General features: G+C 43.9%; 1 protein-coding gene across 3 annotated transcripts in view; it reads left to right on the top strand.

Annotated features, from left to right (window-relative positions):
* MSRB3 (methionine sulfoxide reductase B3) overlaps window positions 1-11,160 on the top strand; it is a 166,648-nt gene extending 155,488 nt beyond the window's left edge. For all 3 annotated transcript variants that reach the window (XM_064590947.1, XM_064590949.1, XM_045873035.3), the window contains exon 7: window positions 7,962-11,160. In XM_064590947.1, the coding sequence (XP_064447017.1) occupies window positions 7,962-8,126 (165 nt within the window). In that variant the 3' untranslated portion in view covers window positions 8,127-11,160. The remainder of the gene's footprint in view (window positions 1-7,961) is intronic.
* The last annotated feature ends 1,363 nt before the right edge of the window (window positions 11,161-12,523 follow it).

Genomic DNA, 12,523 nt, shown 5'->3' with positions numbered 1-12,523 from the left:
GTCAGTTAATGTCACCCGAAAACCCACTATGCTGCTCGTTCTGCATGGCAAACACTTTCTGGACTCCTGGTTGTGCTAAATATAGCAACTAAGTCCAAGTGACTGATCACAAAAGGGACGGACGAGCACAATGAAGTCTCTATAAAGTAATGATAGCTCAGTCTTCAGGTGTTCAGCAAGTCCAATTGAATGCCCGTCATCGGCTTCAACACTATTAAAAAAAAAAAAGAACCGTAGGAAAAATCATCTTCAGTCGAATGAGTACAGCAGGGAATGGGCTGTTCTTAGGGCATAGGAAGGTCTCATTATGTGGCTTTGTATAATCTGATATTTAGAGAATACCCCTCTCCCCGCAGTTCTGTGCACGTGTTGTTCAGCTGTGATGATCTCAACATGGTCGGCCAAGACCCCAGAGACAGCTTTCCCTGTGTGGGTGTGGGGGGGGGGGAGGTTGGAGAATGGGCAGTGGGAAGAGGAGGCACAGTGGTAGGCTGTACGAGCTCAGAGTGAGGATACGTGATAAGGTAACGCCTCCTCTACTTCCCCTAGTATATGGACCCGTGTTCATTTCCAAGGATGTTCCAATTAGTTCCTGTCACTCTGCTCTAACCGAATTAGGGCAGGCTCTATGGGAGAAAATGAGTATGTGTTGAGGAGGCAAAGATAGTTAATCTGTTATGCCAATGAAGAGACTTGAACTTGTGGGCATTTTGTATTTAAACTCAGAGACATAGGCAGAACCTTCTGTACACAGAATAAGAGCAACTGCACATTCCATTCTACACTTGATCTTAGCCAAAAGGCCGAGAAGCGATTCCATTCTAGAGTAGGCAGTCCTGTTCTAATCTGCTTTACGTAAGTGAGATGTAAAGTCTGAGTGCGGTGGCACAGAGTAGTTTGTTGGGGGATGTCTGTTGCACATATCAGAGGTAAAGGGGACACCATCAGGCAGCTGAAACAGCAAAGTGATTGCCACGTGGGCCTCCCTCAACATTCTTCTACCTGCCCTTTAACCCCCTTCATCACGCACAGGAGTTTTAGGGAGTAAGTGACATATTTACTACCAAGTAGGGAGGGCGATTGGTTAGAAGCTAACCATCTGATGAATTTGTGTTCTCTTTCTTTCTTTCTTACACTTGTGTAAATCTACATCGATTCAAGCAGCAGAGCTGAGACTCGAACTTGGGCATTGAGCTCCAGAGCTCTAGGGTGCTTGGATAGATAGGCCATAAAGAGTCATGTTAAAACAAAAAAATCCTATGTTCTCTAGCAGGTTTAATTTAATTCAGGTTTGAATTCAGTTGCATTTCAATTGATATTTTTATTACTGCCACAAAAACTAGTTATAATTATTTCCCCAGGAATTTAAAATATTCGACAAAAACGTAACTGGGTAGGATGGTACATGGTAATGTATATTTTGGTATGTAGTACTTAATAAACCTCTTTTAGGACTAACAGTTGTGTTTTGTTTTAAGCTGCCTTAAAGGCTGTTCTTTGACTGCTACTCTCCCTTTTATTCAGAACCCACTTTCAAACATTGAGTCCCAGGAGAACCAAATAAAAAAGGCACAGAAAATGTGAGGCGTAAGATAATAACTTTCCTTAATGCCCTAGTCTCTGACGCTCTGTGACTAATTCTTAAAATTCACAGAGTAAACTTGGTCCTTTCTCTGTGCCAGCCATAGAGATAATATTAGTCGTGGTCAAGAAAAGACCATTATGAAGATGAAGGGGTTCTACAGTGACCAAAGAGAAATGAAACCTACAAGCTGCCCAAATCAGGCAACATTAAAAAAAAAAGGTATTAAGCTAAACAAGGCACAGCTCTCAGCCCTTTGGTCAAAGGCCTGAGTGACTGTCACTATACTTGGGGTCTTTTCTGAATGGTTGGGTGAGGAACTAACACCTACCTATCCCTTCTGGCTTCTTTCCCCACCACCTTTATTTCTCATATTTGGAAAGCATGTGACTCTTTCTTAAATAAAAGTCTTCTCTTTAAAGAGAAGAGGGAGGGAAATTTGTTCTATTAAGGCATGTGTAAAAATACATGCTCTGTGAAGTTTCATGGAGAAAATAATCAGGTTCGAGCACTAAAGAAAGACGTGTTTGCTGGATTCTTCTCCCTGTGGACAGAGTGGGGCATGTCTGCCTCGCGAGAGCAGTAATAACTCACTAAAAGTGTGCTGGGTGTCTGTCTGTCTGTCTGTCTTCTTTCCTTCCTTTCTTTCTTTTGTGTGTGTTTCATCCACACATTTATTTTCCTTTTGTTCTACATTTTTCTTGACTTTTTTCTTTTCCATTTTCTCATTCATCTTTATTTTTTTAAGATTTATTAATTTGACAGAGAGAGACACAGCGAGAGAGGGAACACAGCAGGGGGAGTGGGAGAGGGAGAAGCAGGTTTCCCGCGGAGCAGGGAGCCTGATGCGGGGCTCAATCCCAGGCCCCTGGGATCATGACCTGAGCTGAAGGTAGAGACTTCTTCAGGTGCACCTCATTTATCCTTTTCATCTCAACTTGGAAAAAAAAATAACTGACTTAATGGTTTCCATACTAGAGTAAACACTTGTATTTTGTTTTCTGGTTTCTGATTCTTAATGCTACTTTTCATAAGTTTATCTTTTTTTTTTTTTAACCTTCTATTCGTTCAGTTTATGTAGTCTCTTCCCCTACTCACAGCTTCTCCCATCATTTTGGGGGGGAAGTGGTGTAGGAAACTTCACTCTGATCTGCTTCTCCTCTTTCTAAAATTCTTGTTCCATTTTGAATTCACATGGCTTGTCCTCTCTGGACTGAATTGCAACAATGTGGTTTGTCTGATGAAGAATCTGTTAGATGCCCTAGGTATCTCATAGACGTTCTCAGACAAAACCGTAGGCTCAACCTACTTGCTTGGCCTTTTTTTTTTTTTTTTTTTTTTGGTCTGTTGGTCCGTAATTCTTACTCCAGTATTTAGGATTCTTCTTCTTTTTCTTTTCTTTCTTTCTTTCTTTTTTTAAATTGTGATATGGATCATGCTATGCAGTGAATTAGACCTCATATTTGGGTAAGGGATTATAAATGTGTTGGGAGCCATAATTTACCACCTCTTTATACTACCCTGTAGTTTTTCCACATGTCCCGTGACTTCTTCAGGTAATAATACTTTAGTAAAATTTTGCTGAGAAAGTTAAGATTGATTCAGTACTGATCACTTTTCAGAGAAAGAGTGCAGTCAGGTCCTTCTAAAAGAACTGCTGTGTAAGAAACCTAGCACACTGCCTCATCTTTAAGTTAACAGCACAGAAAACGAGCAAGGGTGGTGGAGATTCTTCGGTGCCTTCCGTTAGGATTCCTGCTTGTGGAGGAAATAGGTTGCCCTGTTACATTCTGATTTTTGTTGTAACCGTATTTGTTTGCTTTTCCTATTCTACCCGCTGAATTGCGGAATTATATTCTAATTAACTCTTTCAAAGAGGGTCTTTATCTTAAATCTGTCCACTTTAGTATCTCCCCCCCCCACTAGCTATGGCAATTTTCTAACAATTTGCAGTTATAAAGAGTTTTTTTAAGTTTTATTTACACTTTTCAGCTAGTGATAAAATATGTCGAGTCTGTCCCAGTTTCACTGACTACTATGAATAATTGTTTGACAGCTTCTCCCTAATTGTCCAACCCCAGCCTGCTAAGCAGTGCTTTGTCAAGAGTTTAAATTCAGAGCAAAGAGGTAAGAGTTGCATGGTTTAAGCTGTAGTTCAGAGAAGTAAGCCCCTCCTGGTAATACTTGGGGAATTCTTCCTTCTTTAGATGAAAATTCTACATCTGCAGCAAATGGGAGACCAATAAATCACTTAACTTTGGAAATCATCTTTAAGGAAACCATGAGATCCCTGAGTTTACGCGAGTTGGAGTCTATTTTTGCCTGTTGCTATTACTAGCTGGAATCTACGGTGGAGTCCCTTAAGTTTGTTTTAGATCGTTATTAATTTGTTCTAAGGCAGCCAAATCAGCAGAAAGGTAAATATCCACCCATACACGGTATTTTTCAAAAGTTAAGCAGATTTTGGTAAAACCCCAAACCTTATTAATCTTTTGCAGATGACAACTCATATATTGCTGATGATTAAAGATACCCATGTGTTACAATAGGGCTTCAGACTCACAGCCCATCTCTCTTATTCTTGATCTTTCAGTAAAATCGTAATGCTAAACTGGTGACTTCACAATCATTTCCTTGGCAAAAGATTAATATCACAAGCACAGAGGAAAAGAGGCCTACTTACACACAAGTGTCTTCAATAACAGTGGGAGAAAACGGGATGCTAGTGGCAGAGTAAATTGCTTTTCTTCTTAAACTCTTTTCTCCTTCTCATCCTGCCCCATGTGCCCAAGTGTAAAAGGCCCTGCTTTGAAACTGCTTCATCTTGTAGATCAAACACTTAAGAGCAAATGACAATAATAAAGCCCCAAACGTCCTAGAAATAGCTGGGAGAAAACCCTCTAGGACAGTTGGAAATACATCAGTGTGGAAATATGTAACTGTGTTGAATGCACTATTTGTGTTTCCTGTGCCCTCGATTGAGAACTGCAGTCAGAGTTTAAGGAATTATGTTAAATTTGATGTTCAATCACTTTTTGGGGACGGGGGGTGTCTTTTCCCTTGGTTCTCTGTAGGATCCCCAGTTGCCAACTTCTCTGCGTGGGAGGCTTAGGTGATAAAGGATTCCTCTGGGAACTTTAAGATTTCCTTTTGAACAATTATCTCATGCTTTTTTCAGAAGGAGAGCTAGAATATTCAGCTGTAGTTCGTATCTTATCTGTGCAATAAATGCGTAACCATTTTCAAACCACTTTCAAAATGCACACCAAAGATTTTACCCTGAAATAAATCATCAACAGCAGGGCTCAGAGATTTCTTCGTCGGGCAGCCGGTTTGTTTCAGTTACAAGCAGCTGTGCTGCAATCCCAAACCACTGCCGGTTGGATGGGGCCGGGGAGGCAAAGCTCACAGGCGGCTACAGAAACAATGCATCGCTGACAACTTCCATTCATCATCCCAGCCTTCGGCCGGGGGTAGAAGCCCGAAAGAATGGGGTCCATGTGCGCTCCCCTCAGGGAGGAACCTTCAGGACCTGTGCACTTTTCAAAGAAACTGGGTAATAGACGTTTATGGGAGACTGGGTGTACCTGGGAGGAAGCAGAAATGGCGCTTCGTGGTTCGGCTTCCTGCAGACAGATGGCTTTGCAGCTTGGCGGGCGTTGGAGTGGGCATGTATGTGGCGGCACAGATATAAATGAACACCTGACTACGTTTTGAAATGGCGCTCGTCCCTCAGTTGTCGGAGCCTGGGGTGAATCTTCCAGAACACCTTGTGGCAAGGATGCTGAAGCGATCAGTCTCATTTGTAGGGGACTCGTGCCTTTTCTGAGGATTTCCCTACCCCATCCCCAACCCATAGAGTTGTCTGCCAATGATTTTTGTTGCCTCTTCCTAACTGTAAGTCCTCTTCTTCGTCCCCCTCCCTTTTCCTTTCGGATTAGGGACATCTAGAATCTGTGTTTTTCTTTCCGTGTAAGCAAAACACCAGTTCCAGATTTTGCAAACGAAACTGCAGACCAATAACCAACACGGCTCAACAGATTACATTACTCTAAGTTGCATTTGTTCAAGATGATTTGGGAAATGAAGACCATATAAATACTCCTAAGTAGCTTCAAGTATATCCTTACTGTGTCTTATTTTTGGAGTAAGGTAAACAGAACCATTTTCTAGATATGCCCAAGAGATGATTAATAAAGGTAACGTCCAGATAGCCGTATTCTCTCATTAAAACACAAAACCAGAAAACCTATCTGAGGCTTTTAACGTGCAAGGTCCACCACTCAGATGCCAAGTGATCAAAGTGCCAGAGCTGCACATGAGATCGATAATTGTGCGCACACACTGGTCACCGAGAGCCCCAGTTCCTGTCGGCCTGTGCACTGTTTTGGCAGGCAGCAGTAGGTGTTTTCCTGCGTCCGTTGGGTAAGCATATGTATTTTTACTGGTGCATCTTAGCTGCTGATGCCTGAAAATTTGGCCTCAGTTGTTTATAGAAAGGAAAAGCAATCTGAGCTGTCAGCCTTGATATTACCTAAACCTGCATAGAATGTGGTAAAATAGTGCAAGATTTGTTTTTTAGGCCTGTTTCATATTTTCCAGGCAATAGATCAAATCAGTTCAGGGTTCATTTTTAGTTCTTTAATAAGCTGACACAGTATGTTGGCAGTAAAATAAGAATGCACTTTTAACATGGAAGTGCCATATAGTGAGAGTTGCTATTTGTGCTATTTATTAATAACTAGAGAACCCCTGGGAATTGAGTGTAGCACTTAGGATAGGGAAACTGAGATTCTAGTTCTTTCCATTGTAATGAGCACAGTCCTTCACTTCTCTCTCATCATCTCCATTTGGTTCATTAGACCAATTTGCATGTCAGTTCCTCCTCTCTTTCCCTGTACTTTCTGAGGGTTTTGTACACCAAACAGGCACAGTGAGAGGAATTAATAAATCATCTATACACCTTTTCTCTCATGTTCTTCCCTAAATCTTGACTCTTCCATCTGCTCGAAATGCTCCTCTGATACCCACTCCTTCCCTTCCTTTGGCTTCTTATTCCAGAGTCACCCCAGGAGAATAGCCCCTCATTATCGATGATACCTGCAGTATCAGCCCCCAACCCTGACACTTCATATCACTTCCTCTTTTTTTCCTTCCCCTTAGCATTTATTCCCACCTACCATACTAGAGAGTCAACTTATTTCTCTGCGTGTTAGCTGTCTCTCCCACTAATGTAAGCTCCATGAGTCCAGGGATTGTTGCCTGTGTCTCTAGAGTCTGAGACAATGCCTGGCGTGTAGCAGGTGCTCCCTAACTACTTGTTACATGAATGAATGGAAGTCATTTGCCCCAGGCTTTGGTTTCTCTGTGACATGACGAATGATGTGGTTTCACAACCTATTGACATATGATGCACTGATGTCTCCATCGCCCTCACTCCTGTCCCTGCTCAGAAAGGGTGCACGACAGCTAAGTGTGACATACCCTGTTGTCGCCTGGGGTCCTACCCTACCTTTCCTTGTAAGCAGTGCAGGGTTTTATGCACTGAGCCAGCCTTTCTGGAGAAATGATCCCTGGGCTGGATTTCTCTTGAACATCATCATAGCCAACCATCCCTCCTTCTGCTTCTGCCTGGATTCTGGGCCTCTTCTCTTTCCCAAGTTTTCCGGATAGGCAGGAGCACGGATCTGAGCTTATTCCTTACCCCACGGAATGCAGTTCACTTGGGTAGAGACCCCAGCGGCTCTGCACCTGCTGGACGCCAGAATGAAGGGACAGTGCGGGCCAGCGACAGTGATCCTTGCCACACCTGCAGGCCTGGTGACCATGACCAAATCTGTAGAGCCTTGCCATTGCTCTGCCAGGCTCCGGGAACATCCAGGGCTGGTCTGGTGTTAAGTTTTACTGCCCATGAAAGCAAACGTCACCTCCGTCATGGCCAGTGGAACAGTATCTTTTATGGTGGACTTCTGCATTTCTGAAACCCACCCATCCAAAGCCCAAAGTAATGTGGGGAGGGGCGGGGGAGAGGTTTTATTCTGCCATGTTTCATACAAGGGCAGATCAGGGGTCAACTCAACTCATAAAATTCCTGCAGTCATTTTTCAGCTGGCCGAGAGACTTCATAGATAAAAAAATACAGTGGCTCCTAAATGATTTCTGATACGCACAGTTCTAGTGTTTTTTCAGTCTCAGCATGTGGTGCGGAGCCTGCCAGAAACCATCTTTGCGGCTATTGACAGGCGGATTAGAAATCATCCATGATAGTTTCCATCGTTTCTCTACAGGCTGCTCATCCATTTAAACGGCTGCGTGTGAGTTCCTCTCAAAGCCTGCTTTGTACGCATTCTCCCTTAACGTTTTCGCTCTTCTCTTTCAGTGCGGCGCCCACCTTGGGCACATTTTCGATGACGGCCCTCGTCCCACCGGCAAAAGATACTGCATAAACTCGGCTTCCTTGTCCTTCATGCCAGCAGACGGCAGTGGTGCCCAGGGGGGCAGTGGGGTGGGCAGCCCGGCCCCCGCGGACAAAGCGGAGCTGTAGGGTCGTGGAGAGCGGGGGAAGCAAGTGTACTTATCGCGCAGCTTGTTAAAAAAAAAAAATACTCAGAATTGTCTTAGATATATTTTTTCAAAAAATATAAGGGCAGTTTTGTGCTATCGATATTTTTCTTCTTTTGCTTAGACAGAGGCCCCGGCCATCAATGTATTTTGCTATCGACTAGATCCGGAACCGCTTATACCTTCAGCGAGTGGAGATAGTTTGGTGAACCTCTTTCCCAGGCCACTTGAGTACCATTTGGCATTATTTTCTTTGAGCACATGGCTTCTTTTGAGATTTCTCCCACTTTGCTTACGAGGCAGAGGGTGCTCGGTGTTCCCACCAGAGACCCCTCTGTGGTGGAGAGAGCAGAGCACCAAGCGCAGGGCACCAGACCTTCGAGTCATGTGGCCCTGAGGCATTTGTGTAGGCCTACCTGAGACGGGGGCGGACGGATGCCTGATGAGACCGCTCAGCTCTGTGGAAAGTCTGAGCTACGGTCGTTTATTCGCACTAAAAGGGTGTGAAGGTCTGAAGTCTTTCCTTATGTTAAATCGTTGCCAGATCTGGTGGGGGGGGGACGGTTTACACTGAGTGTTGTGGCAGAGAAGTAAACATTACCTCACGGTTAGGCCTTTGTTTTATTTTATTTTCCATTGAAAACATTGGAGTATAAGACAACTATAAAATGCTGGGCCCCGTTTTGTCCAAAGTCCACAAAGAAGAACACTTGCCATTGCTTTTTCGAAGTCTGTCCCTCCACACCTAATACCAGCTGCAGCTGGGAGGGCATTTTGGTAAGTCCCACTGTGTAAAATAAAATACTGGGGACAACACACCTCGTCAAGGCAGCAGAAATAAGAGAGAGTGGAGAGGACCAAGGAGGAAGTCCTGGGTATTAAAATACCCAGTGCTGAGCAGAGAAGCCGACAAGATACTCCAAGTAACAGAGCCCAAACCTGGGGATCTTGTGCATAGAGGTTCAGGTGACCTCTGGAAGGATGCTTGGGGTTAAAGTAGAAAGAACCAGGAGCTCAAGTCTCACCCTGCTGTGTGACAGGGGACAAGCCATTTAGCCTCTCCATGCCTACTCTTCATAAAAAAACTGGGACCTACATTATTTGTAAAATAATAGACACTCTCAGGGCAAATTTACAATATTGCTGTACCATTGAGATCGGTGTTGTAAAATTAAACTGATCTGGTTCTAATTGCCTCAGAGGCTGAAGCCCAAGCATTTGAAATGGAAAGAAGTGGAGAGAAGGTTGCCTTAGCTGATTGGTATGGAAACAGTTGGGCCAAGAGCCAGAAATTTTTCTTTGTAGCAATATGGCTGGTTTTACTCTGAGAAGCTCTGCTCCGTTTTGCTGTGTAACATTTAGCTTGCCCGAGTGGATGGCATTGTGCGCGATAAGGTTTCCACAGGTATGAACAGTGGCGATTTAAGACGATATTGCCATAACCAGGTTTGAGGGTGCAGTTTATGATGGATAGATACTGTGTTTGTAGCCTTGAATGCTAATCCTGAAATGTAGTTTTTAAAAAATATTACTTCTGTAAATCTTTGAAAGTTTATGAAAACTGACATCTTTCCTTGTAAGCACCAAGACAAAAATAAGAAAGAGGGACACTTGACAGTTTTACAATGAGAAACAATGAGAAGTTAAAATGCAAAGTAACAAATCAAAGTGGCAGTGTGGTCATGTCCACATTCTTCCACGTGTCTACACACGCTTCCTGGCGAGGCCCTGCCTGATATTCTGGTGACTTCCTTGTCACGTATGCTCTAGCTTCACGGTGCCAGGTAAGTCATGCTCTTCCTTCCTCGGCTCCCAGCTGTTTCACCTCAGGCCCTGGGTCCCTCTGGAACTGAGATGTAAAATTTAAGACCGTGGAAGCCTCAGGACCCAGACCATCCCGACCTCACAGAGGGAAGCCCATCATTTCCCAGAGACTCAAGGATCCCATGTGGGGTTGGCTAAAGAAGGGGGTCTCCCGGGACTTCCCTGCCCCACACAGAACTTCTCACTTTGGGCCACACAGCACTTCTCACATTGCTCCAGCTACACATAGTAGCCTGCCCCAGGTTTCTGCTGGACACGAGCCACCGTGTCGAGGTGGACAAGGAAGATAAACAAGGGGCTTCTTCCCTCTCCTCAGAGATTCTGGACTCTCATTGTTCTCTCGTTTTTATTATCGGGCTTAACATTTCCCTCAAAAAACTCCTTTTCTAATCCTTTGTCTTTGTTTCAAGGAAAGCCAGCGTCTCTCCTACCACATTTTCCAGCATCAACTTTAAGAAAAATGCAACATCCCTCGAAAAAAAAAAACCAAACAAACAAAAAAACAAAAAAAAAGTGGGGTATATGCATGTGGTTTAATTCCAGATGGCCTTTGAGTTTAAGTGGTATCAACTTTCAGTATATTTCTGTCTTATGTTAAAGAAATATATTACTAAGACGTTGGTGAGCAATAATGTCAGCTGTCGAGCACTAGATTTATTTTTGCAGGATATGGAGTGCAATGAACTACGTCAATATGGCAAGGTGTATGTCATCTGTGGGGGCTGCGCCATTTAACATAGGAAATGCACGAGGCTTTCCCTCTCTGCACTCAGCCCTTCCTGTACCATTAGGAGATGCAGGTTTCTGCTGGTGTGTGAAAAGGACATCCGCAGAGTCATGCAGAATGGATCTGAAGAAAGCAGCAGTACATACTGTGTAAGAGAACATTTCTATGTGTTTAAACTCTTCACTTCTTAGATGCATTGAAATACTTAATGCAGATGACATAGCAATTTAAAAGCCTTTCCATGTTAATTGAATTGAAATGCCTTGCTTTAAATGTGGACTGCCATGAAAGAGATTATCATTTGTTCTGAAGGTCAGATATTTTTGTCTTAGATAGCTTTGTAATAGTTTTTCTCCAAACAACTCCAAACTTTTGAAAAATGTCATGAGATTTTCATTAAAAGAACCCTTTTCCTATGTTTATTGTATACAGAAATTATGCAATAAAATTTCTTTATAAAAATGTGTTCTGCTTCCTGAAGACTCCTGTTATTTTTAGCACAGACACAAGGACCATCCACTGGAGTTTGCCACTATGCTCTGTCAGCCTCCTCCCAGCTGATATGTGTGTAGTCTGCACAGAGGGCCTTTTATCTGATGTGGCCTTTGCATGGAGGGGCTCTCATAGCGTCGAGTCCAACTCTCCATCCCTCGGGCCCCAGCAAAGGCCTCCAGGAATCTGAAAGATTGGAGGAAAGGGCAACATTCCCAGAGTTACTCAACCTTCCCCTCAGCACAATCTTCAGCAGCTTGCGTACGTTTTAGGGCTTCAGATGTGGACTTTGGGGAGCTCCAGTGTGGTAACTCCGTGGATAAAAATGTAGGAATGATACCATGCTGATTCCTTCGGCCTCGGTTAAATAATATGACAGGAAACTTCCAGTGTGGCCAAGGATTGGTCTCTAGGGAAATATGGTAGGCATTCCCCAGGGCTCACAGATGAAATCCCCTTGAAGAGTCATCTGCACTGACGAGTTTCAGTGTAGTATTATTGGTTGATGAAATCTTTCATTTAAATGTTTCGGTTTGTTGTGTTGACTTTGGTTCTTTCGTGGAGGAAAAGTGAGGTGAAGAGGTGGTGAAGACTTTGCTTTTCAGCCAATTCTTTAAGTCCTATTCCTGGGATCCTGGCGTCCATGGACCAGCAATGTCACACAGTGTACCTTAGACTTAGAACAGCGCTTCGTAAAGTGTGGTCCCCAGGCTGCAGCGTCCATAGTGCCCGGAAACTTGCTACAAATACACATTCTCAGGCTTCCTCCCAGACTCACTGCAATAAAAATTCTGGGGTGGAACCTCAGCGATATGTGTTTTAGCAAGCCCTCTGTGGGATTATGGTGCTTGTTCTAGTTTGCGAACCATTGCCTCGGAACTTTTAGTGAGGAAAACGTCAGTTAGTCTGAATTTTTTTTTTTTTAATTTTATTTATTTATTTGACAGAGAGAGAAACAGCGAGAGAGGGAACACAAGCAGGGGCGAGTGGGAGAGGAGAAGCAGGCTTCCCGCCGAGCAGGGAGCCCGATGTGGGGCTCGATCCCAGGACCCTGGGATCATGACCTAAGCCGAAGGCAGACACTTAACGACTGAACCACCCAGGCGCCCCAGTTAGTCTGAATTTTAAAAGCATTTCTTTATGACTCAAAATTGCCTTGTTTTGGGGCGCCTGGGTGGCTCAGTTGGTTAAGCGACTGCCTTCAGCTCGGGTCATGATCCTGGAGTCCCAGGATCGAGTCCCGCATCGGGCTCCCTGCTCTGCAGGGAGTCTGCTTCTCCCTCTGACCCTCCTCCCTCTCATGCTCTCTGTCTCTCATTCTCTCTCTCTCAAATAAA

The sequence above is a fragment of the Mirounga angustirostris genome, unplaced genomic scaffold, assembly GCF_029215605.1.
Source record: "Mirounga angustirostris isolate CCGP_5_RB_7025 unplaced genomic scaffold, mMirAng1.0.hap1 SCAF_5, whole genome shotgun sequence".
Classification (NCBI taxonomy): Eukaryota; Metazoa; Chordata; class Mammalia; order Carnivora; family Phocidae; genus Mirounga; species Mirounga angustirostris.
This window is presented reverse-complemented; position numbering and strand designations above follow the sequence as displayed.